The sequence below is a fragment of the Ranitomeya variabilis genome, chromosome 5 (genome assembly GCF_051348905.1).
Source record: "Ranitomeya variabilis isolate aRanVar5 chromosome 5, aRanVar5.hap1, whole genome shotgun sequence".
NCBI classification, from domain to species: Eukaryota; Metazoa; Chordata; class Amphibia; order Anura; family Dendrobatidae; genus Ranitomeya; species Ranitomeya variabilis.
Genome location: NC_135236.1, coordinates 5,029,017 through 5,055,923, shown reverse-complemented (window position 1 = coordinate 5,055,923; position 26,907 = coordinate 5,029,017). Strand labels below are relative to the sequence as shown.

The 26,907-nt window shown below is 45.0% G+C and overlaps 1 protein-coding gene across 3 annotated transcripts in view; it reads left to right on the top strand.

Moving 5' to 3' along the window:
- CHRNB1 (cholinergic receptor nicotinic beta 1 subunit) overlaps positions 1-12,569 on the top strand; it is a 50,716-nt gene extending 38,147 nt beyond the window's left edge. For 2 of the 3 annotated variants that reach the window (XM_077261492.1, XM_077261494.1), the window contains 4 exons: positions 2,780-3,003; positions 3,099-3,262; positions 6,554-6,701; positions 12,218-12,569. In XM_077261492.1, the coding sequence (XP_077117607.1) occupies positions 2,780-3,003; positions 3,099-3,262; positions 6,554-6,701; positions 12,218-12,358 (677 nt within the window). In that variant the 3' untranslated portion in view covers positions 12,359-12,569. The remainder of the gene's footprint in view (positions 1-2,779; positions 3,004-3,098; positions 3,263-6,553; positions 6,702-12,217) is intronic. The other variant, XM_077261495.1, reaches the window with a different exon arrangement.
- Positions 12,570-26,907: the final 14,338 nt, after the last annotated feature.

The following is a 26,907-nucleotide window of genomic DNA, read 5'->3' as shown; positions in this document are numbered from 1 at the left end:
GTGTAGAAGTGCGGTGTATATAGACAGTGGTGTAGAAGTGCGGTGTATATAGACAGTGGTGTAGAAGTGCGGTGTATATAGACAGTGGTGTAGAAGTGCGGTGTATATAGACAGTGGTGTAGAAGTGCGGTGTATATAGACAGTGGTGTAGAAGTGCGGTGTATATAGACAGTGGTGTAGAAGTGCGGTGTATATAGACAGTGGTGTAGAAGTGCAGTGTAGAAGTGCGGTGTATATAGACAGTGGTGTAGAAGTGCGGTGTATATAGACAGTGGTGTAGAAGTGCGGTGTATATAGACAGTGGTGTAGAAGTGCGGTGTATATAGACAGTGGTGTAGAAGTGCGGTGTATATAGACAGTGGTGTAGAAGTGCGGTGTATATAGACAGTGGTGTAGAAGTGCAGTGTAGAAGTGCGGTGTATATAGACAGTGGTGTAGAAGTGCGGTGTATATAGACAGTGGTGTAGAAGTGCGGTGTATATAGACAGTGGTGTAGAAGTGCAGTGTAGAAGTGCGGTGTATATAGACAGTGGTGTAGAAGTGCGGTGTATATAGACAGCGGTGTAGAAGTGCGGTGTATATAGACAGCGGTGTAGAAGTGCGGTGTATATAGACAGCGGTGTAGAAATGCGGTGTATATAGACAGCGGTGTAGAAGTGCGGTGTATATAGACAGCGGTGTAGAAGTGCAGTGTATATAGACAGCGGTGTAGAAGTGCAGTGTATATAGACAGTTGTGTAGTAGGATGGTATATACAGAGAGAGGTGTAGTAGGGCGATACATACAGACAACAGAAAAGTAGTGTAGTATATACAAACAGCGGTGTAGTAGGACGGTATATACAGACTCATGTAGAAAAGCCGCGGAGACACAATCATGTGTTTCTCAATGCAAGCAATGAATAACCAGGTCTTTCACCGGGAAGGAACAACCACGGGAAGGGCAGCATCCAATAAAGGAAAACCACCTATGCCAAAACATGGTATCCATCTGCAGCGCCCTAGAGTCCTGGTCGTTGCAGTACTGATGCTCCGCCGCTAAGGGGGCTATGGTACGTCTGATGGCACTGAAGGAGTTCACCTGACCAGGTATCACAGACACCAATACACTTCACAGTCTGGCCTCCAGGGGGAGCTAAGGGCGCTATGTATTAGGCCACTCCTCACAATCTGGTAAAACTGGGGGTTAGATAGAAAGTTAGAGAGAAGCTGACTGGGTTGGAACCAGGCAACATCCTGTGGCAGAGGGTGTTGTGGGGGAAGATTCAGAGGGGTCCCTGTCAGGGGTGGGATCCTGACAGAGGCCTAGCGAACAGGAAGAACGTTACGGGACTGCGCCTGCACTTCATTGTGGCGGTACCCTAAGAAAGGACAAGAAGCGAGGTTTATTGTGAAGAGTAAGAAACGAGATCAACGCAACAAGGAGATAACACCAGTAGGAGTCGTGCTGTAAGACCGAGGCAACATCCTACTGAGGCGCGTAGCCGGTGGCCGGAACGCCGAGGAAGTATTAGGCTCCAAGCAAAACTTTAAACCTACGGCAGGACAGTCAGTTATAGGCGGGCTGTCTCACCTAAATCACCTAAGCAGACATAGGGGGCAACAGTGGGAGAGGGGCGACACTAGGGTCCCGGAAGAACTCCAGGCCTACCTGTCATACGGGTGCGTCCTAGCCATATCATCTGGGGGACAGAGAAGAACATCAGAATCAGTTGTGAGGGTACTTCAGAAACAGACACAACAGTTGTGAGGACTATCCCGTGGTGCTGAGCAGGGAAGGACTACAACACACAAGCGCTAGAAGGAAGGCACAGATTTCCACCTGCAAAGGGAACTCTGGAGGTGCCATCGGACCGGCCGGTCTCAGATATCCCAGTTAACCGTACTCTGGATTGAGGATCTTGAAGCCTTCAGTAAAGAGGTAAAGAGACTGCAACCCTGTGTCCTCGTTATTCATCGCGACCTGCACCACACCACTATCACTCTCAACTTTCATTGGACGCCCCTCAGCAGGGTCACGGACCGGGTCTAGCCACCGTGACAATCCCAGAACCGAGACAGAAAGGCCCGGTACCGGGTACCCCTCGGCCCTGCGGCGGTGGGGGCGCTCCACATCCACAGACAGCTGTTTTGGGGTATTTGCCCCTCATCAGTGTGGTTGTTCCTTCCCGGTGAAAGACCTGGTTATTCATTGCTTGCGTTGAGAAACACGTGATGGTGTCTCCGCGGCTTTTCTACATGCATTTGCATATTTCCCTTTAGGGATGTGGACAGTGTTCTGGATCACTGCGTTGAGAAACACGTGATGGTGTGTCTCTGCGGTGTTGGATGTTTTGATCTCCCCGAGGTCATTCATCCTTATGTTTATGGTATATAGAGACTGTGGTGTAGTAGGACGGTATATACAGACAGCGATGTAGTACTGCAGTGTATACAGACAGCGGTATAGTAGGACAGTATATACAGGCAGTGGTGTAGTAGGACGGTATATGCAGACAGCGATGTAGTACTGCAGTGTATACAGACAGCGGTATAGTAGAACATTATATACAGTCAGTGGTGTAGTAGGACGGTATATGCAGACAGCGATGTAGTACTGCAGTGTATATAGACAGCGGTGAAGTAGGATGGAAGATACAGACAGCAGTAAAGTAGAACAGTATATACAGACAGTGGTATAGTAGGACAGTTTATACAGACAGCGGTGTAGTAGGACGCTGTATATGCTGTTTTTCCATGATCTTCCCTCTGGTCGTCCTTCCTATTCCGTGTTCCTCCAGGTGAGAAGATGACCCTCTCCATCTTCGCCCTCCTCACCCTCACCGTCTTCCTGCTGCTTTTGGCTGATAAGGTCCCGGAGACCTCGTTGGCCGTTCCCATCATTGTCAACTACCTGATGTTCGCTATGATCCTCGTCACCTTCTCCGTCATCCTGAGTGTGGTGGTCCTGAATCTGCACCACCGCTCCCCTAACACCCACCATATGCCCCACTGGGTGCGGCAGGTATGGTGCGCTGCGTGCGTGGTGCTCCACATTTGTGAGGCTGTGTATCGGGGAGAAGAGCTCTCCTTGTGTTAATGTTGCCCTTCTATGTTTAGATCTTCATCCTACTTCTGCCCCGATATCTCCGGATCAGTCGTCCTAAGCCTGAGCCCCCCGTAGTGACCCTTCAACCAGTACGGACTGTTGCCGCTCCACGACACGCGGACGAGTACTTTATACGGAGGCCTGAAAATGACTTCATCTTCCCCAAACCAGAACGGTAGGTAACGAGTCTCAGCCATCCGCAGACGAGGACACATCTACTCCGTAATGAGGTGATGATAGTAACAGGAAGGCCAGCGGGTGTACTGGGGGTGATGGATAATAGAGGGGGACTCCAGGCTCCCTTACTGTGGAGGCCAGCGGTGCCCACCCTGCGTGTGAGGCCATGTACTGCGGTGATGGGTAATAGAGGAGGACTCCAGGCTCCCATACTGTGGAGGTCAGAGGTGCCCACCCTGGTTATGAGGCCATTTACTCAGGGTGACGTGTAGAGATGAGCAAACCTTTCAAGGTTCAGTTGGGATCGGCAAATGCGCCAATGTTCGCAGAATGGTTTGTCGAACATACCCAAAACCCACTGACTTCAATGGGAGGCAAAACCAAACGCATAGACAACACCTGCGGGGGGGCAAAAAGCTGCCAAAACAGCTAAAATTTGGGGCAGACACCAGGAAAAGTGGCATCAATTTACCCATCAATTGCTCTATAAATAAATCATTAAAACTAAAGAAAAATTGACATGGGTTCCTCTCTATTTTCCATAACCAGCAAAGCAAAACTGGCAGCTGTGGGCAGAAGCCCTCAGTTGTCAGCATTAGCAGGGCTGGTTATCAAGAATAGAGGTATCGGGAACACTGTTTTTTTCATTGTTTAAATAAATAATTTAAAAAATGGCAGGCATGGGGTCCCCCCATTTTTGACAACCAGCCAAGCTAAAGCAGACAGCAGGGGGCTGGTATTCTCAGGTTGGTAAGGGTCCATGAATATGGCCCCCCCGCCTAAAAATAGCAGCCCGCAGCCGCCCAGAAAAGGCACATCTATAAGATGCACCAATCCTGGTGCTTTGCCTGGCTCTTCCCACTTGCCCTGTGTCGGTGGCAAGTGGGGTTCATATTTGTGATGTCTCCACACAATACAAAGGTGACACCAAGCCCATGGCTTAACAACAGAGATGCGAAAACTCATGAATGATCTGCTGCAAGCGCAGCCTCAGAGACGAGCAGTGACATCATCAAGGTTTCCGCCGGTCACTGAGGCTGTGTTCCCAGCTGGGCCCCTGAACTGCGGTGACCTCAGTGAGATCCCCGCTAGCACCATGAAAAAGTCTCATGGTGCAGTGCTGATCTTACCGGAGTGTTGGTCACCTCAGTTCAGGGGTGCATCTGGGAATGCAGCCTCGGTGACCGGCAGTAACATTGATGCCGTCACCGCTGGTCACTGATGCTGTGCTCGCAGCAGCTCATTCATGAGTTTTCGCATCTCTGTTGTTAAGCCATGGGCTTGATGTCACCTTTGTATTGTGTGGTGACATCACAAATATGAACCCCACTTGCCACCGACACAGAGCAAGTGGGAAGAGCCAGGCAAAGCACCAGGATGCACCTAGATGGTCGCATCTTGGCACCGTCCAGGTTGAAAATTGTTAATCCCCAGATATGGATTACGGCGTGGGACAGAGCGACAGACAGGTGAGGGATATTTATTTTATTACAGGAGACGAGGGCTTCAAAGGAATGGGCAATAACGTGAGTATGTTTTAATTTAGATTCATTAAAGGTGTCTGCGTCATTCTTTCAATTGAAGGACTTTATTCTGGCTATGTCTTTATTTACCATATAGCTATAGGATTAGTAATGGATAGGTGTCTTATACAGTTAAGTCCATATATATTTGGACAGAGACAACCTTTTTTTAATTTTGGTTATAGACATTACCACAATGAATTTTAAACCAAACAATTCAGATGCAGTTGAAGTTCAGACTTTCAGCTTTCATTTGAGGGTATCCACATTAAAATTGGTTGAAGGGTTTAGGAGTTTCAGCTCCGTAACATGTGCCACCCTGTTTTTAAAGGGACCAAAAGGAGGAAACCCAGCGTCTGGTGATGTCCATCAGTTCAAGACTTCAGGCCGTCATTGCCAACAAAGGGTTTTCAACCGAGTACTAGAAATGAAAATTTTATTTAAAATTATTGAATCTGTCCAATTACTTTTGGTCCCTTTAAAAACAGGGTGGCAAATGTTAAGGAGCTGGAACTCCTAAACCCTTCATCCAATTTTAATGTGGATACCCTCAAATGAAAGCTGAAAGTCTGAACTTCAACTGCATCTGAATTGTTTTGTTTAAAATTCATTGTGGTAATGTCTATAACCAGAATTAGAAAAATGTTGTCTCTGTCCAAATATTTATGGACTTAACTGTAGATGTCTCTCCATTACTAAGCCGTGGGCTTGATGTCACCAGGTAATACAAAGGTGACATCAACCCCACAAAGATGAACCCCATTTGCCACTGCTACAGGGCAAATGGGAAGAGACGGGCAAAGCACCAGCATTGGAGCATCTAATAGATGGGTGGCTGCCGAGTGCTATATTTAGGCTGGGGGTGCCATAGCCATGGCCCCTTACCAGCCTCAACATACCAGCCCCCAGCTGTCTGCTTTAGCTTGGCTGGTTGTCAAAACTGGGGACGACCCCACGCTGTTTTTTTAAATTATTTATGTAAATAATTAAAAAATACAGAGTGGTGATCTATTCTTGATTACCACCCTTGCTGAAGCTGACTGCTGAGGTTGCAGGTTGCAGCTGTCAGTTTTGCCTGGGTGGTTAGCAAAAATACATGGGAACCCATATCAATTTTTGTATTTATAGCGCAGGCGGTGGCTGATGAATACCCCATTAACAGTTAAATATAACTCAACATTATCCCCTGCTAACGCTGATTGCAGCTTGAGCAAGAACAGTGATGGGAGATGCCTTCAGCACCCAGCGCAGGGGAACAGCGCGTACAGTACCGCTGATTCCCAGGCGCCAGAACATGTCACACTAATGACAGAGGGATATCATCCATAAGTCATCAGTGTTTGGGACGTTTTGCGGCCCGTGCTGCTACCAGAAACACTGGCATGTGAAACTTAGTGAACTTGGTCATTTACTGAAGTTTGACCGATATTTGCAGAGTTTTAAGAAAAAAGCACAAACACGAATCTGAATGTGCAAAGTTTGTGCCAAATTTGAGATTGGCATTTTCCGAATAAGTCCATTCATCTCTAGTGCCCACCCCATGTGTGAGGCCGCGGATCGTGGGTGATGGGGGATAATATCGGGGGACTCCAAGCTCCATTACTGTTGAGGCCCGCGGTGACCCCCCCAGGTGTGGGGCTGTGTACCAGGGGTGATGGATAAAAGTGGGGAACTCCAGGCTCTCATACTGCGGAGACCAGCATTGCCCACTCTGGCTGTGGGTTCGTTTATCAGGGACTGATTTCTGGAGTCCTCTGACCACTCAGGTACCAGGCAGAGGCCTTCTCCAGAGACATGAAGTGGTTCCTGGATGGTCCCAGTCTGGGTCTCACTCTACCTCCAGATCTACAGTCAGCGGTCAGCGCCATCCGGTACCTCGCCCAGCAGCTGCAGGAGCAGGAGGACTACGATGCTGTGAGTATCGTGCAAGTGGGGGGCACTAAAGACAACTGCACCATAATACCACCAGTTACTAACCAGAAAAGAGAAGCCATGGGGCAAGAGGATGGAAAACAACAAAGTATTAATATTATAGACCTATAGACCAAGATCCGCCAGGAGTAATAATAATATTATAGTCCCATAGACTGAGCTCCGTCAGGAGAAATAACAGTATTATAGTCCTATAGGCTGAGCTCCTCCAGGAGTAATAATACTATTATAGCCCTATAGACCAAGCTCCTCCAGGAGTAATAATACTATTATAGCCCTATAGACTGAGCCCTTCCAGGAGTAATAATAGTATGGTAGCCCTATAGTCCGAGCTCCTCCAGGAGTAATAATAGTATTGTAGCCCTATTGACTGAGCTCCGCCAGGAGAAATAATAGTATTATAGCCCTATAGACTGAGCTCCTCCAGGAGTAATAATAGTATTATAGCCCTATAGACTGTGCTCTGCCAGGAGAAATAATAGTATTATAGCACTATAGACTGAGCCCTTCCAGGAGTAATAATAGTATTATAGCCCTATAGACTGAGCTCTGCCAGAAGCAATAATACTATTATAGCCCTATAGACTGAGCTCTGCCAGGAGTAATAATAGTATTATAGCCCTATAGACGGAGCTCCGCCAGGAGTAATATAGTATTATAGCCCTATAGACTGAGATCCTCCAGGAGTAATAATAGTATTATAGCCCTATAGATTGAGCTCCTCCAGGAGTAATAATACTATTATAGCCCTATAGATTGAGCTCCGCTAGGAGTAATAATAATATTATAGCCCCATAGACTGAGCTCCGTCAGGAGAAATAAGAGTATTATAGTCCTATAGGCTGAGCTCCTGCAGGAGTAATAATAGAATTATAGCCCTATAGACCGAGCTCCTCCAGGAGTAATAAAAGAATTATAGCCCTATAGACCGAGCTCCTCCAGGAGTAATAATAGAATTATAGCCCTATAGACTGAACGCTGACAGGAGTAATAATAGTATTATAGCCATATAGACTGAGCTCTGCCAGAAGTAATAATACTATTATAGCCCTATAGACTGAGCTCCGCTAGGAGAAATAATAGAATTATAGCCCTATAGACTGAGCCCTTCCAGGAGTAATAATAGTATTATAGCCCTATAGACGGAGCTCCTCCAGGAGTAATAATAGTATGATAGCCCTATAGACTGAGCTCTGCCAGGAGAAATAATAGTATTATAGCCCTATAGTCCGAGCTCCTCCAGGAGTAATAATAGTATTATAGCCCTATAGACTGAGCTCCTCCAGGAGAAATAATAGTATTATAGCCCTATAGACTGAGCTCCTCCAGGAGTAATAATAGTATTATAGCCCAAGCTCCTCCAGGAGTAATAATACTATTATAGCCCTATAGTCCGAGCTCCTCCAGGAGTAATAATAGTATTATAGCCCTATAGTCCGAGCTCCTCCAGGAGTAATAATAGTATTATAGCCCTATAGTCCGAGCTCCGCCAGGAGAAATAATAGTATTATAGCACTATAGACTGAGCTCCTCCAAGAGTAATTCTCCTCCAAGAGTAATAATAGTATTATAGCCCTATAGACCAAGCTCCTCCAGGAGTAATAATAGTATTATAACACTATAGACTGAGCTCCTCCAAGAGTAATTCTCCTCCAAGAGTAATAATAGTATTATAGCCCTATAGACCAAGCTCCTCCAAGAGTAATAATAGTATTATAGCCCTATAGACTGAGCTCCTCCAGGAGTAATAATAGTATTATAACACTATAGACTGTGCTCCTCCAAGAGTAATAATAGTATTATAGCCCTATAGACTGAGCTCCTCCAGGAGTAATAATAGTATTATAGCCCTATAGACTGTGCTCTGCCAGGAGAAATAATAGTATTATAGCACTATAGACTGAGCCCTTCCAGGAGTAATAATAGTATTATAGCCCTATAAACTGAGCTCTGCCAGAAGCAATAATACTATTATAGCCCTATAGACTGAGCTCTGCCAGGAGTAATAATAGTATTATAGCCCTATAGACGGAGCTCCGCCAGGAGTAATATAGTATTATAGCCCTATAGACTGAGATCCTCCAGGAGTAATAATAGTATTATAGCCCTATAGATTGAGCTCCTCCAGGAGTAATAATACTATTATAGCCCTATAGATTGAGCTCCGCTAGGAGTAATAATAATATTATAGCCCCATAGACTGAGCTCCGTCAGGAGAAATAAGAGTATTATAGTCCTATAGGCTGAGCTCCTGCAGGAGTAATAATAGAATTATAGCCCTATAGACCGAGCTCCTCCAGGAGTAATAATAGAATTATAGCCCTATAGACTGAGCCCTTCCAGGAGTAATAATAGTATTATAGCCATATAGACTGAGCTCTGCCAGAAGTAATAATACTATTATAGCCCTATAGACTGAGCTCCGCTAGGAGAAATAATAGAATTATAGCCCTATAGACTGAGCTCCTCCAGGAGTAATAATAGTATTATAGCCCTATAGACTGAGCCCTTCCAGGAGTAATAATAGTATTATAGCCCTATAGACCGAGCTCCGCTAGGAGTAATAATAGTATGATAGCCCTATAGACTGAGCTCTGCCAGGAGAAATAATAGTATTATAGCCCTATAGTCCGAGCTCCTCCAGGAGTAATAATAGTATTATAGCACTATAGATTGAGCTCCGCCAGGAGTAATAATAGTATGATAGCCCTATAGTCCGAGCTCCGCCAGGAGAAATAATAGTATTGTAGCCCTATTGACTGAGCTCCTCCAGGAGAAATAATAGTATTATAGCCCTATAGACTGAGCTCCTCCAGGAGTAATAATAGTATTATAGCCCAAGCTCCTCCAGGAGTAATAATACTATTATAGCCCTATAGTCCGAGCTCCTCCAGGAGTAATAATAGTATTATAGCCCTATAGTCCGAGCTCCTCCAGGAGTAATAATAGTATTATAGCCCTATAGTCCGAGCTCCGCCAGGAGAAATAATAGTATTATAGCACTATAGACTGAGCTCCTCCAAGAGTAATTCTCCTCCAAGAGTAATAATAGTATTATAGCCCTATAGACCAAGCTCCTCCAGGAGTAATAATAGTATTATAACACTATAGACTGTGCTCCTCCAAGAGTAATAATAGTATTATAGCCCTATAGACTGAGCTCCTCCAAGAGTAATAATAGTATTATAGCCCTATAGACCAAGCTCCTCCAGGAGTAATAATAGAATTATAGCCCTATAGACTGAGCTCCTCCAGGAGTAATAATAGTATTATAGCCCTATAGATTGAGCTCCTCAAGGAGTAATAATAGAATTATAGCCCTATAGACTGAGCTCCTCCAGGAGTAATAATAGTATTATAGCCCTATAGACTGAGCTCCTCCAAGAGTAATAATAGTATTATAGCCCTATAGACCGAGCTCCTCTAGGAGTAATAATAGTATTATAGCCCTATAGACTGTGCTCCTCCAAGAGTAATAATAGTATTATAGCCCTATAGACTGGGCTCCTCCAGGAGTAATAATAGTATTATAGCCCTATAGACTGAGCTCCTCCAGGAGTAATAATAGTATTATAGCCCTATAGACTGAGCTCCTCCAGGAGAAATAATAGTATTATAGCCCTATAGACCGAGCTCCTCCAGGAGTAATAATAGTATTATAGCCCTATAGACTGAGCTCCTCCAGGAGTAATAATAGTATTATAGCCCTATAGACTGAACTCCTCCAAGAGTAATAATAGTATTATAGCCCTATAGACCGAGCTCCTCTAGGAGTAATAATAGTATTATAGCCCTATTGACTGAGCTCCGCCAGGAGAAATAATAGTATTATAACACTATAGATTGAGCTCCTCAAGGAGTAATAATACACTGCTCAAAAAAATAAAGGAAACACTAAAATACCACATCCTAGATATCACTGAATTAAATATTCCAGTTGTAAATCTTTATTCATTACATAGTGGAATGTGTTTAGAACAATAAAACATAACAATAATCAATGTAAATCACAACTAATATCCCACGGAGGTCTGGAGTTGGAATGATACTCAAAATCAAAGTGGAAAGTCAAATTACAGGCTGATCCAACTTCAGTGGAAATGCCTCATGACAAGAAAAAGATGCTCAGTAGTGTGTGTGACTTCCATGTGCCTGTATGACCTCCCTACTATACAACGCCTGGGCATGCTCCTGATGAGGCGGCGGATGATCTCCTGAGGGATCTCCCAGACCTGGACTAAAGCATCCGCCAACTCCTGGACAGTCTGTGGTGCAACGTGACGTTGGTGGATGGAACGAGACATGATGTCCCAGATTCAGGTCAGAGGAATGGGTGGGCCAGTCCATAGTTTCAATGCCTTCATCTTGCAGGAACTGCTGACACACTCCGGCTACATGAGGCCTGGCATTGTCCTGCATTAGGAGGAACCCAGGGCCAACCGCACCAGCATATGGTCTCACAAGGGGTCTGAGGATCTCATCTCGGTACCTAATGGCAGTCAGGCTACCTCTGGCGAGCACATGGAGGGCTGTGCGGCCCTCCAAAGAAATGCCACCCCACACCATTACTGACCCACTGCCAAACCGGTCATGGTGAAGGATGTTGCAGGCAGATCGCTCTCCACTGCGTCTCCAGACTCTGTCACGTCTGTCACATGTGCTCAGTGTGAACCTGCTTTCATCTGTGAAGAGCACAGGGCGCCAGTGGCGAATTTGCCAATCCTGGTGTTCTGTGGCAAATGCCAAGCCTCCTGCACGGTGTTGGGCTGTGAGCACAACCCCCATCTGTGGACGTCGGGCACTCAGACCATCCTCATGGAGTCGGTTTCTAACAGTTTGTGCAGACACATGCACATTTGTGGCCTGCTGGAGGTCATTTTGTAGATCTCTCGCAGTGCTCCTCCTCTTCCTCCTTGCACAAAGGTGACTGTAGCAGTCCTGCTGCTGAGTTGTTGCCCTCCTGCTGCCCACTCCATGTCTCCTGGTGTACTGGCCTGTCTCCTGGCAGCGCCTCCAGCCTCTGGACACTACGCTGACAGACACAGCAAACCTTCTTGCCACAGCTCGCATTGATGTGCCATCCTGGATGAGCTGCACTACCTGAGCCACTTGTGTGGGTTGTAGAGTCCGTCTCAAGCTACCACAAGTGTGAAAGCACAACCAACATTCAAAAGTGACCAAAACATCAGCCAGAAAGCATTGATACTGAGATGTGGTCGGTGGTCCCCACCTGCAGAACCACTCCTTTATTGAGTGTCTTGATAATTTCCATCTGTTGTCTTTTCTATTTGCACAACAGCATGTGAAATTGATTGTCAGTCAGTGTTGCTTCCTAAGTGGACAGTTTGATTTCACAGAAGTTTGATTTATTTGGAGTTATATTCTGTTGTTTAAGTGTTCCCTTTGTTATTTTTGAGCAGTGTATTATTATAGCCCTGTAGACTGAGCTCTGCCAGGAGTATAAGTTACTGCTGATTCCTCTGTCTTTCCTGTGGCAGCTGAAGGAGGACTGGCAGTACGTTGCGATGGTGGTCGACCGCCTCTTTCTCTGGACTTTCATCATTTTCACCACTCTGGGGACTCTGACCATCTTCCTGGACGCCAGCTTTAATCTCCCACCAGACGTGCCTTTCCCCTGATTTTGTGTTTCCGCATTTTGGAGCCTGTGAGCCCAGTTCTAATGGTGTCCTGTATGTCACAGGGAGCACGAACATCACCATAGCTCTCATGTTGTTAGCATCACTGTCCAAACATGTACCGCCCACGTCACACAACGGTCAGATAAAACATGACTCTGTTGGGGTCTCGGCTGGTCTTGTTAATTTAATAAAGAATTTTTCTCATTTTTCAGATCTTGCAATGACGTTTCATTCTCTATATGTAGAATATCCCACAGTATATACTCCTGCAATAAAATATTCCCTAATTCATGACCTGCATCTTTAGCACTTAGTACAGCATGTCTGGCTGTTGTGACCTGCTGCCCCTCTGGTTTGTGTGACCAGCTGCCCTTCTGGCTGTGATGACCTGCTGCAGACAACGCACAACCAGACACCACCTCTTACCAATGTTTCTGAGGAATATTAGCCCAGTCCTCATGTACAATGGATCTTATATGCTGAATATTGATGCAGCCACATCTTCACCAATGACTTTCTATGGATTTCAGCTCAGGTGACTATAACTGCCTTTCCAGAATCTGCGAGGATTTCAGACACCTAGATTCCGTGGACTGTGAAGTGCTGGGATCACTGTCCTGATAGAAGGTCTGTTGGTGGCCAAAATTTAGCTCCTCACAGAAGACAAGCCGTCTCCTAGGATTTCCTGATACTTGGTACAGTGGCTTGTGAAATTATTCACCCCATCTTCAAAGGGGAAATTTAAGTGTCACACGTCTGTCAGTATTTATGCTTTACTTTTTCTGAAAGGCCACAGAGGCTGCAACACCATTAACAAGAGGCACCACTAACCAAACACCATTAACGAGAGGCACCACTGACCAAACACCATGAAGACCAAGGAGATCTCCAAACAAGTCAGGGACAAAGTTGTTGAGAAGTACAAGTCATGGTTGGGTTATAAAAAAAAAAAAATAAAAATATCTCGATCTCTGATGATCCCCTGGAACACCATCAAATCCATTATCCTCAAATGGAAAGAACATGGTACCTCAACAAAACCTGCCATTCTGGTAAAGCAACACTCGAGTGGTTTAAGGGGAAACATGTAAATGTTCTGGAGAGGTCTAGAGAAAGCCCAGACCTTAATCCAATGAAGAATCTGTGGTCAGACGTGAAGATCGCTGTTCGCCAGAGGAAACCATCTAACCTGAAGGAGCTGGAGCAGTTTTGCCTTGAGGAATGGGCAAAATCCAAGTGGTCAGATGTGGAAAGCTCACAGAGACTGACCCAATGTGACTTGCAGCTATAACTGCAGCAAAAGGAGGCTCCACAAAGTACTGACTTTAGGGCGGTGAATAGTTATACACACTGGAGTTTACAGTTATTTTGTCCTATTGTTTGCTTCATAACAGGAAAATCAAATGTTCACAATTGTAGGCACGTTTACATGAACTGATGCAAACTGTCAAAAAAAGTGAAATTTTCAAGTTGTGAGGTAGTAAAACACGAAAAATGCCCAAACAGGACAGGAGTGAATACTTTCGCAAACCACTGTAGAATGTATCTTTGCTTCCACACACTGCACTTCTCCAGCCCTAGAGCTGCACTGTAAAAATCACTCAGCCCCCGCCATCTTTCACTGTGGAGATCACCAAGCCACTGCCATGCATCACTGTAAACATCACCAAGCCATTGCCATGCTCAGGGGCTGACTGGCCCAGGTGGCAAAGAGGCAAATGCCCCCCAGGCCGCTCCCCCAGCAGCTGTTCAGGGCCGGCTGCCTGGTGGTGGCTACAGCCACACAGCAAATTGTGAGCAGCCATGTCTGCTGTACTGTGACGCGGCTGGCAGCAGACACAGCCGCATCAGTTAGCGCACACGTCTGCGCTGGGGCCAGGAGCTATGCTTGGCTGTCACCTTGACGGCTGCGCAGCTACTGCTCCCTTCATGTTCTCTATACTTCCAGGTTAGCTGTTGGACATGCGCGATGGCGTCCTCACGCACACGCCGACATGACCCGGATGCTAGGAGCAGAGAGGCACTGCAGGGGAGCGACTGGTGAGGTAAGTATGAAGAACTTTTTTGTTTTCTTTATAAAATAAATTTATTGGTGGGTAACTGCAAGTTATGAAGTGGGGGGTGTAAGGAGGCTGCACATGATGGAATTTGTTGGTTAAAGGAGACTGCACATGATGGAGTGAGGGGGTAAGTGGGGCTGCACATGAAGGTTGAGTGGGGCTGTACATGATGGAGTGGGGCTGCACATGATGAAGGGGGAGTGGGGCTGTACATGATAGTTTAGTGGATAAAGGAGACTGCACATGATGAAGTGGGGAGAGTGGGGCTGTACATGATGGAATGGGGCAGCACATGATGATGTGGGGGTAAGGGGGATTGCGCATGATGAAGGGGGAGTGGGGCTGCACATGAAGTGGGGGGTAAGGGGGACTGCACATGATGAAGTGGGGGTTAAGGGGGACTGCACATGATGAATTGGGGGTTAAAGGGGACTGCACATGATGAAGTGGGGGGTAAGGTGATCTGCACATGAAGTGGGGGTAATTGGGACTGCACATCATAAAGTGGAGTGTAAGATGGACTGCACATGAAGTGGGGGGTAAGAGTGACTGCACATGATGAAGTGGGGGGTAAGGGGACTGCACATGATGAAGTGGGGGGTAAGGGGACTGCACATGATGAAGTGGGAGAAGGGGACTGCAGGACTGCACATGATGAAATGTGTCTGATGTGGGACTGCTCATGATGAAATGGAAGGGGGATAGGGGGCTGCAAATGATGAAGGGGCACTGCAGATGAAGTGAGGGGGTGATCGGGGACTGCAATGAATGAAGGGGACTTCAAATTAAAGTGGGGGGACTGCAAAATGATAAATTCAGTGTGAGGGACAGGGGACAGCAATTTAATTGAAGGTGGGGGTGGGGAGAGCAAATGATCAATTGAAGAGGGGGTGGGGAGAGCAAATGATGATCTAGGGGAAGAACAAGTAATGAATTTTAAGGGTGGGGAAGTAAATGATGTATTGAATGTGGGGTAGAGCAGTTGATAATGAATAGAGGGTGAGAGAGAAAGACATGACAATGAATTGGGGTGGGAGGGGCATGTAACTATAATGAATCGGGGTTAGGGTTAGAGTGGTAGGTACATAGTGGGGGGCGTTGAGGATGAAGTGACTGGTAATGAATTGGGGGAAAGAGTACAGGTGCTCATTAATTTATATATTAAATGGGGAAAGTGGCTATTTATAGTTAGTGGGTGCACAGTGGTGGATTATTATTTATATTTGGAATGGTCAGTTAATAATAATAATTATAATAATTTTATTTCTATAGTGCCAACACTTTACATTTTAGAGGGGACTTGTACAGACAATGGACATTAAGCATAACAATAAACACATAGATCAACAGATACCAAAAGGAATGAGGGCCCTGCTCGCAAGCTTACAATCTATGAGGTTGCATAATAACCAATTATATATTGTTTGTGGGTGCACCTCTGTATTCAGATGTCTAGTGTACACCATGTTCTAAATTATTATGCAAATTGGATTTAAGTGTCATAAAGATTTAATTGTTTTGTTTTTCAAATAAACTCGTGGATGGTATTGTGTCTCAGGGCTCAATGGATCACTGAAATCAATCTTAAACACATGTGATCATTAGTTTTCCAGGTGATTCTAATTAAAGAAAAACTACTTAAAATGATGTTCCACATTATAAAGCAGACCACAGGTTTCAAGCAAAATGGGAAATAAAAAGGATCTCTCTGCTGCTGAAAAGCATCAAATAGTGCAATGCCTGTTGTGAATTCCGTTCTCGAACTCCCTCCTGTGGTCATGAATGGTACTTCAGCGAGTTCTGTCCGTGGACTCCCTCTGGTGGCTGTGAGTGGAACTGCTGGTTCTGAGGTTGCTTCCTCAGGTGCCCTCGTTTGTGGCTAGGCTGGCTTTTCTATTTAACTCCACTCAGATCGTTACTTCATGCCAGCTGTCAATGTATCGGTATTGGTTCATATCTCTCTCGGATCTTTCTGATGACCTGTCTACTCCAGCAGAAGCTAAGTCCCTGCTAGTTCATTTGTTGTTCATTGTGTACTGAATATATTTATTAGTACTTGCTAAGTTCTAGTCCAGCTTGCTAACATGATATTGCCTTGCTAGCTGGAAGCTCTGGGGTGCAGAGTGGCACCTCCGCACCGTGAGTCGGTGCGGGGGTCTTTTCGCACACTCTGCGTGGCTTTTTGTAGTTTTTTTTTGTGCTGACCGCATAGATCCCTTTCCTATCCTCAGTCTATTTAGTAAGTCTGGCCTCCTTTGCTGAAAACCTGTTTCATTCCTGTGTTTGTGACTTTCCACTTAACTCACAGTCAATATTTGTGGGGGCTGCCTTTTCCTTTGGGGAATTTCTCTGAGGCAAGGTAAGGCTTTATTTTCTATCTTTAGGGGTAGTTAGCTCTTAGGCTGTGAAGAGGCGTCTAGGGAGAGTTAGGTACGCTCCACGGCTATTTCTAGTGTGTATAATAGAATTAGGGTTTGCGGTCAGCAGAGATCCCACTCCCCAGAGCTTGTCCTGTCATCTAGTTTAACCATCAGGTCATTCCAGGTGCTCCTAACCACCAGGTCATAACAAATGCCTTGGTCAAAGTATGAAAACATTAGATATATCACGAAAACTTAAGAGTGATCATCATACTGTGAAGAGATTTGTGACTGAAACAGAGCACAGACAGAGTTCATGCAGATAAAGGCATAATGAGGAAGGTTTCTGCCAGACAAATTCATTGGATAAAGAGAGCAGCTGCCAAAATACCATTACAAAGCAGCAAACAGTTATTTGAAGCTGCTGGTGCCTCTGGAGTCCCTCGAACCTCAAGGTGTAGGATCCTTCAAAGGCTTGCTGTGGTGCATAAACCTACTATTCGGCCACCCCTAAACAGTGTTCACAAGCAGAAATGGTTGCAGTGGGCCCAGACGCACATGAAGACTGATTTCCAAACAGTCTTGTTTACTGATGAGTGTCGAGCAACCCTGGGTGGTCCAGATGGATGGAGTAGTGGATGGTTGGTGGATGGCCACCATGTCCCAACAAGGCTGTGACGTCAGCAAGGAGGTAGAGGAGTCATGTTTTGGCCCGGAATCATGGGGAAACAGCTGGTAGGGCCCTTTAAGGTTCCTGAAGGTGTGAAAATGACCTCTGCAAAGTATATAGAGTTTCTGACTGACAACTTTCTTCCATGGTATAAAAATAAGAATTGTGCCTTCTGGAGCAAAATCTTCTTCATGCATGTCAATGCACCATCTCATGCTGAAAAGAATAACTCTGAGTCATTGGCTGCTATGGGCATAAAAGGAGATAAACTCATGGTGTGGCCATCATCTTCCCCTGACCTCAACCCTATACAGAACCTTTGGAATATCATCAAGCAAAAGATCTATGAGGGTGGGAGGCAGTTCACATCAAACAGCAGCTCTGGGAGGCAATTCTGACTTCATGCAAAGAAATACAAGCAGAAACTCTCCAAAAACTCACAAGTTCAATGGAGGCGAGAATTGTGAAGGTGATAACAAAGAAGGGTTCCTATGTTAACATGTAACTTGGCCTGTTAGGATGTTTTGGAGTTAAATAGCTTTTTTGCTCAGTGAATGTGACCTCCTAATGCTGAAAATTCCACAAATGAGACTTTTCAGTTCTTTAAAACAGATCAAATGTTTAGAAATTCTACTGTGCCTAATAATTTGGAACAGTGCATTTTGAGTTTTTATTCATTTTGGAGATTATAATGTTATCATTGGGAGGTTTCTCCAATAAAATTCGATGTATACTCTAACGGGTGATGACTTTTATTACACTGTCATTTGCACAGACCATTTAGGAAAATCTGAGAAAAATATAATTTGCATAATAATTTGGAACATGGTATAGAAGAAAGGGAAAAAGTGGGGAATGTGGTCTGGAAGCCATGCTCTAGGTAACTGTGTTATTTTATGCAGAGACGAGTCCTGGCTGGAAGAAGTGTGGTGAGTTCAGTTGCAGAAGTGTGGCAAAATTGGGCAGCACGGTGGCGCAGTGGTTAGCACAGCAGCCTTGCAGCGCTGGAGTCCTGGGTTCTAATCCCACCTTGGACAACATCTGCAAAGAGTTTGTATGTTCTCTCCGTGTTTGCGTGGGTTTCCTCCGGGTTCTCCGGTTTCCTCCCACATTCCAAAGACATACTGATAGGGAATTTAGATTGTGAGCCCCATCGGGGACAGCAATGATAATGTGTGCTGCGTAATATGTTAGCGCTATATAAAAATAAAGATTATTATTATTATTATTATTATTAAGTGATGGCAGTCTGTGCTGGATGAAAATGAAAAGCAAAGATGAAGGACTTCAGCTAGAGACGTCACTAGTGAGTCAGTGTATTACATGTACACTGACACTATACACTGTATACTATATACAAAGCTCCTATGTATAATGTCACTGGCAGCGGTGATCACTGTATTACCTGTACACTGACACCTTATACAGATCTCCTGTGTATAATGTCACCAGTGATCACTGTAGTATCTTTACACTGACCGTAAATACAGAGTTCCTGTATACAATGGCACTTAGTGTTGTACTTTTTTAAAATTAGTGATCAGTATTGTAGTATACAAGTAGTAAAAGTTGTACACTCCCTGACAGAAGTAATGTCGCTTATCCATGTTATGTAAATAAAAGCTTATAACCTGATGTTAAATTCATCCATTGGTTGTATAAATTATTCTTTTGAAAGCTGAAACCTTCCAAAATGTGGTTTAGGTTAAGAAAATAAATTGACATCAATGCAGAAATATTGATCAGTTAATGGACACAGAATGGTCAGATTTTAGCAAGACAAAAGTTTTGTCGCCTGGTCATATAATGCACCCAATCCTAGATTACATCCTCACCTGTGCTCAGTAAATGATCGGTTATTTAGTGTGTGTGTATAAAAAGAAACCCAGCACCCCAGACCTTCACTTGAACTGCAACTTGAGCTCTTGACAACATGCCAAAAATCCACCCTGCGACCAAAGCCTGGATTATCAAGAGGCTGAAGACCAGATCCACTGCAGAGGTGGCGGGCACCTTTAATGTGTCTCAGAGTCAAGTACAAAGAATTAAAAAAAAGATTTGAAGAGACTGGATGTCACGGGGGTACTGGGTAGACTACAGCTGATTACCGGGGCCCCTGCAATATCCCTCAAACTAGGGAAACCCTGTCTGTCCCTCTCCCAGAGTTTACACTGAAGGTGTGCATGTCTGGGCCGCCAGGCCTGACCCTGAGTCCTGTTTCAGTACTAAGCTGAAACCTCCACCCGCCACCCAGTGATTAGACCTCTCACTAACCCCCACAGAAAGCACAGACAGGGAAAACTGAAAAACGCACCACGCCGCAGACACACAGGAAAACACTATAATGTGCACAGGGCAAAACAAATACAAATATAGGAAGGAGAAATATGACAAAAGGATAATACACCACCAGATACGATATTTCTTCTCCTAGACCACCACTCCAGACCGAGATCACCAGGCACAAGACACAAGCTATAATCGGCGACGCCCAAAGCCCAGCAAAACTATTTAAAGGCGATGGCTGTGACTAAGCCTCCAACCCGAGTACCAGCCAGATTAACCCTGAACAATCTGGATCAATCTAGCCGGCGCCACTGAGCATATAGTGGACGAATGAGGAATTACCGCTGTCTGTCGGACGCCCTAGTGTGAACAGCGTCCGACATGACACTGGAGATGTGTTTGACTAGCCCAGGTCCGGCAGACCCCGCAAGACAACAGCTCAGGAGGAATGTTTGTTGGTTAGAAAATCCAAAGCAAGCCCCTCTTCCACAGCAGCAGAGCTCCAACAGGTCTGGTCACCTCAAGTCCCTGTGTCAACTAGTAAAAGTTAAATTCACCGCACGTGACACGCCGATCGTTAGCAAGGCGCGGGAGCGCCGCTTGTCATAACAGACACTGCAGGTCCACACTACTGGACAGGATCTTCCATAGGCAGACATTTAGATTACAATAGAGCTTATATTGCACCGCTGGGACTTTCCGCCTTCTCTGTATATCACTGTCTTAGCTGGAACAAGCGATTACGTGACAAAGGCTCTGGTTGAGCCGAAACGTTGTATATAAAAAATCGCAGATGCTGTAATATTCTGTTACGCTCCCAGTTTATGTATAATAAATTTATACCAGACTTTGCATAAGAAACCTAGAGAGAGTGCAGTGAACTTAACTTTTACTGTTTTTCTGGGCCATTGGTCCGTTACACCAGCACCTCGCCATATTAAGGCTGAGTGCACACCTAAACCTTTACCTGTGTCAACTAGAACAGTTTGTAGGATTCTGTCTCAAAATGGCCTCCTTGGTCGAATCAGTGCCCAGAAGCCAGCACTAAACAAAAGGCAAATAAAAAACCGTGTGGCATCTGGAAACTCCCACAACCTGCTAAATAGATGGACACTGGAAAAGTGGCAGAAGATGGATTTCTCTTCAGTAGAATTACACCACAGCTGCCACAAACACTGCAGGAGACCTACTGGAGCCCGTATGGATCCAAAATACACCCAGAAGACAGTTACATTTAGTGGTGGAAAGATCATGGTCTGGGGTTACATTCAGTATGGGGGTGTGCGAAACATTTGCAAGGTGGAAGGCAATATCAATAGCCTAAAATATCAAGAAGTATTAGCTACCTCTTATATTCCAAATCATAAAAGGGGTCAAATTCTGCAGCAGGATGGTGCTCCATCTCATACATCCATCTCTACAACAAAGTTCCTCCAGGCAAAAAAGATCAAGGTGCTCAAGGACTGGCCAGCCCAGTCACCAGACATGAGCATCATTGAGCATGTTTGGGGAAGGATGAAAGAGGAAGCTTGGAAGACAAAACCAAAGAATCTAGATGAGCACCACAACTTCATTCATCAATGTTATGCAACATATATTTGTATTTTAAGTTAATTATTTGTCTGTGGGCAACAACAATTTTGTCTTGCCAAAATCTGACCATTCTGTGTCCATTAACTGATCAATATTTCTGCTTTGATAACAATTTATTTTCTTAACCTAAATCACATTTTGGAGGGTTCCAGCTTTCAAAAGAATAACTTATACAACCAATGGATGAATTTAACGTCAGGTTATAAGCTTTTATTTACATAACATGGATAAGCGACATAACTTCTGTCAGGGAGTATGGTGGCATCATTGGTCTTTGTATAGAATGTAGTTTCATGTAAAGGTAATGGTGATATTATAATATTATGTATTCTCTGTGTAGTGGTGATAGTACTAGGCACTGTGTAGCTGTATTGTTGTGTGTATGTTTGTAAGTACGCTCCGTTGTGGCACCATATCTAAGCAATAAGCTTGGTTCTGGTACTCTATCAATGTAGTAATCTAGATTATGGTACTGTATGTATGTCATAATCTCAGTTCTGCTCCAGTTTCTATGTAGCAGACTTGGTTCCATGTAGTAGACTTATTAAGCTCAGTTCTGCTCCCTTATCTCTGTAGTAAGCTCGGTTCTGCTCCCATATCTCTGCAGTAAGCTCGGTTCTGCTCCCATATCTCTGTAGTAAGCTCGGTTCTGCTCCCATATCTCTGTAGTAAGCTCGGTTCTGCTCCCTTATCTCTCTAGTAAGCTCGGTTCTGATCCTTTATCTCTGTAGTATGCTAGGTTCTGCTCCCATATCTCTGTAGTAAGTTTAGTTCTGCTCCCATATCTCTGTAGTAAGGTCGATTCTGTTCCCATATCTCTGCAGTAAGCTCGGTTCTGCTCCCATTTCTCTGCTAAAAGCTCGGTTCTGCTCCCATATCTCTGTAGTAAGCTTGGTTCTGCTCCCATATCTCAGTAGTAAGCTCGGTTCTGCTCCCATATCTCTGTAGTAAGCTTGGTTCTGCTCCCATATCTTTGCAGTAAGCTCGGTTCTGCGTCCATATCTCTGTAGTAAGCTCTGTTCTGTTCCCATATCTCTGTAGTAAGCTCGTTTCTGCTTCCTTATCTCTGTAGTAAGCTCGGTTCTGTTCCCCTATCTCTGTAGTAAGCTTGGTTCTGCTCCCTTATCTCTGTAGTAAGCTCGTTTCTGCTGCCATATCTCTGTAGTAAGCCCCGTTCTGCTCCCATATCTCTGCAGTAAGCTTGGTTCTGCTCCCATATTCTTGCTGTTAGCTCGGTTCTGCTCCCGTATCTCTGTAGTAAGCTCGGTTCTGCTCCCATATCTTTGCAGTAAGCTCTGTTCGGCTCCCATATCTCTGAATCTAGTAAGTTCAGTTCTGCTCCCATATCTCTATAATAAGCTGTGTTCTGCTCCCATATCTCTGTAGTAAGCTCTGTTCTGCTCACATATCTCTGTAGTAAGCTCCGTTCTGTTCCCATATCTCTGGAGTAAGCTCGACTCTGCTCCCATATCTATGCAGCAAGCTCCATTCAGTTCCCATATCTGTGTACCAGCCTGTTTTTAAAGTCTGTTATCTCTGCTACTTTAATGCAGTGGCCAGATATAATCAGGGAAAAGGAGGGCCACCGCAACACGAGGGCCACTACCTTGTGATTGCCCCCCAGGCTGAAAATTGCCAGCCAGCCCCTGGCCATGCTTCACTTTAGACATCACTAAGCCACAACAATGCCTCACTGTAGACGTTCACCGAGCCACCACCATGCTTCACTGTAGACATCACCGAGACCACACCATGCTTCACAGCAGACTTCACCAAGCTCCTGCCATGCTCCATTGTAAAAATCAGAGCCCCCGCTGTGGTACACTATAGACATCATTGAGCCCCCACCGTGCTCAACTGTAGACACCTGAGCCCCCATCCTCCACTGTAGATGCCATCGCCATGCTTTTATTAGACATCACCAAGCCCTTGTCGTGTTCCACTGTATACATCACTGAGCCACTGCTGAGTTCCACTGTACACATCCCCAATGTTCTCCACAGTAGACACCACTGAGTCACCGCTGTTATCCACTGTAGACACCACCGAGCCACCTGCTTCCATTCTAGACAGCACCGAGCTATTATTCGGTAACTATGTAGTGGCAATATGTGGTCTGGTCATAGTGTCACTGTATTTATCCCCCGCATGTTGTATTATTTGGTCCCTATGTGGTGGTAATATGTGGTCTGGTCATGGTGTGGTGGTATTTGTTCCTTGTATGTAGTAGTATTCACTCACTATGGTGGTAATATGTGATCTGGTCCCGGTGTGGTGGTATTTATCCCCTTTATGTGTTATTATGCAGTCACTATGTAATGATATGTGATCTGGTCACAATGTGGCTGTATTTGTTCCCTGTATGTGGCATTACTTGGTAACTGTGGTAGTAATATCTGGTTTGGTCATGGTGTGGTGGTATTTGTCCCCTGTATCTGGTATTAGTCAGTATGTAGTGGTAATATGTGGTCTGGTCATGGTGTGGTGGTATTTGTCCCCTATATGTGGTATTCTTCAGTCAGTATGTAGTGGTAATATGTGATCTGGCCAAGGTGTGGTGGTACTTGTTCCATGTATGTGGTTTTATTTCGTCACTATATTATGACAATGTGGTCTGGTCATGTGTGGTGGTATTTGTCCCTTGTATGTGGTAATATTAGGTCATTATGTGGAGGTTATATCTGATTCAGGTGTGATTTTCTGAATGCATATTGACATGTCTGTGCTCCTCACAGCCCCATTTTTCAATCTTATCCTACCTCTGTCATCTTTGATGGTAGTCAAATGTTGTATTAACTGCAATCTGCTAATTGTCCCCTGCTGTGACTGTCCTCCACCTCCTTCCTCCTCCCTTTCACCTGGCTTTATTTCATGGACACTTGAATGGTATAAGTTGTATGGAGCTGGTCAGATCTGACTTTAGTCAGATATGACATCATTTAAAGTGACATCTTTTTAAGAGTATCGTCAGAAATCAGCCAGACGGTAAGACTAATCCGTCTTCTAATTTCACTTGCCTCTCTTTTCTTCACCTGCTCCTTAAGCATGCTCACATTTGCCCACTGTTTTTGCTCCACTAATCCTCACTCTCCTTCACTAACCCCAAACCCCTGCACCCTCGAACCAAATATCTATCTCTTCCAACCCCCACCTCGCTTCATCCGCAGACCTGCTCTTCAACTTCAGACCTCACCTACTAAAATATAATATAAGCCGATTGCTCTCCTTCACCCACCTGCTTTCCCTTTCTCTTCTCATTCTCACTGCTGGCGACATATCCCTCAATCCTGCCCCCCCCCCCCCGCTCTCTACATCCCACTAATCCTCACCCTTATCCTTCTCCCACTATGAGAAACTACCGCAAGCCCTCTCACTTAAAATCTGTGGCACTGACCCCAACCCCCTGCTTACTCTCTCTGGGGCACTCTGGAATGCCTGCTCTGTTTGCCACAAGCTCCATGGTGGCCTCCACTTTACCCACACTCCTCGCTCTGGCAACAGACATGGCGGAGGAGTGGGTTTCCTTCTTTCTAAAATCTGCTCCTTCAACCCCTACCCTCCCTTATCCTCCCTTCTTTCGAGGTTCACTCTGACGGTATCTACTCTCCCTTTAATCTCCAAATGGCTGTCATATACCGACCACCGGGCTCAGCCACTGCCTTCATTGACCAATTCTCCGACTGGCTTCTTCACTTTCTCTCTGCTGACATCCCCACCATCATAATGGGTGACTTTAATATCCCTACTGACACCCGCCAGCCGGCATCCTCCAAGCTCCTGGCCCTTACCTCAACCTTTGGACTTACACAGTGGTCCTCCACAGCAACACACGCAGACGGACATACACTAATCTCACAACCTCTCCCTTCCCCCTATCTGACCACCATCTACATAGTTACATAGTTATTAAGGTTGAAGGAAGACTTTAAGTCCATCTAGTTCACCCCATAGCCTAACCTAACATGCCCTAACATGTTGATCCAGAGGAAGACAAAAAAAACCCATGTGGTAAGAGTAAGCTCCACCATGGGGAAAAAAAATTCCTTCCCGACCCCACATACGGCAATCAGACTAGTTCCCTGGATCAACGCCTTATCAAGGAATCTAGTGTATATACCCTGTAATATTATACTTTTCTAGAAAGGTATCCAGTCCCCTCTTAAATTTAAGTAATGAATCACTCATTACATCATCATACGGCAGAGAGTTCCATAGTCTCACTGCTCTTACAGTAAAGAATCTGCGTCTGTTATTATGCTTATACCTTCTTTCCTCCAGACGTAGAGGATGCCCCCTTGTCCCGGTCTCAGGTCTATGATTAAAAAGATCATCAGAAAGGTCTTTGTACTGTCCCCTCATATATTTATAATTAACATAAGATCACCCCTTAGCCTTAGTTTTTCCAAGTGTAATAACCTATCTTGGTATGGCAGACCCCCCAGTCCTCTAATAACCTTGGTCGCACTTCTCTGCACCGGCTCCAGTTCAGCTATGTCTTTCTTATACACCGGAGACCAGAACTGTGCACAGTATTCTAAGTGTGGTCGCACTAGTGACTTGTTTAGAGGTAAAATTATGTTCTCCTCATGAGCATCTATGCCTCTTTTAATGCATCCCATTATTTTATTTGCCTTTGTAGCAGCTGCCTGACACTGGACACTGAATATGAGTTTGTCATCCACCCATACACCCAGGTCTTTTTCATTGATGGTTTTGCCCAGAGTTTTAGAATTAAGCACATAGTTATACATCTTATTACTTCTACCCAAGTGCATGACCTTACATTTATCCCCATTAAAGCTCATTTGCCATTTTTTAGCCCAAGCTTCTAGTTTACATAAATCATCCTGTAATACAAAATTGTCCTCCTCTGTCTTGATTACCCTGCAGAGTTTAGTGTCATCTGCAAATATTGAAATTCTACTCTGAATGCCCCCACAAGGTCATTAATAAATATGTTAAAAAGAAGAGGGCCCAATACTGACCCCTGTGGTACCCCACTGCTAACCGCGACCCAGTCCGAGTGTGCTCCATTAATAACCCTTTGTTTCCTATCCCTGAGCCAGCTCTCAATCCACTTACACATATTTTCCCCTATCCCCATTACTCTCATTTTATGTAACAACCTTTTGTGTGGCACCGTATCAAAAGCTTTGGAAAAGTCCATATACACTACGTCCACTGGGTTCCCTTGGTCCAGTCCGGAACTAGCCTCTTCATAGAAGCTGATCAGATTAGTCTGACATGAGCGGTCCCTAGTAAACCCGTGCTGATACTGGGTCATGAGGTTATTCCTCTTCAGATACTCCAGCATAGCATCCCTTAGAATGCCCTCCAGGATTTTACCCACAGTAGAGGTTAAACTTACTGGCCTATAATTACCGAGTTCAGTTTTTGCCCCTTTTTTGAATATTGGCACCACATTTGCTATACGCCAGTCCTGTGGTACAGACCCTGTTATTATGGAGTCTTTAAAGATTAAAAATAATGGTCTATCAATGACTGTACTTAGTTCCTGCAGTACTCGGGGGTGGATCCCATCCGGGCCCGGAGATTTGTCAATTTTAGTTATTTTTAGAC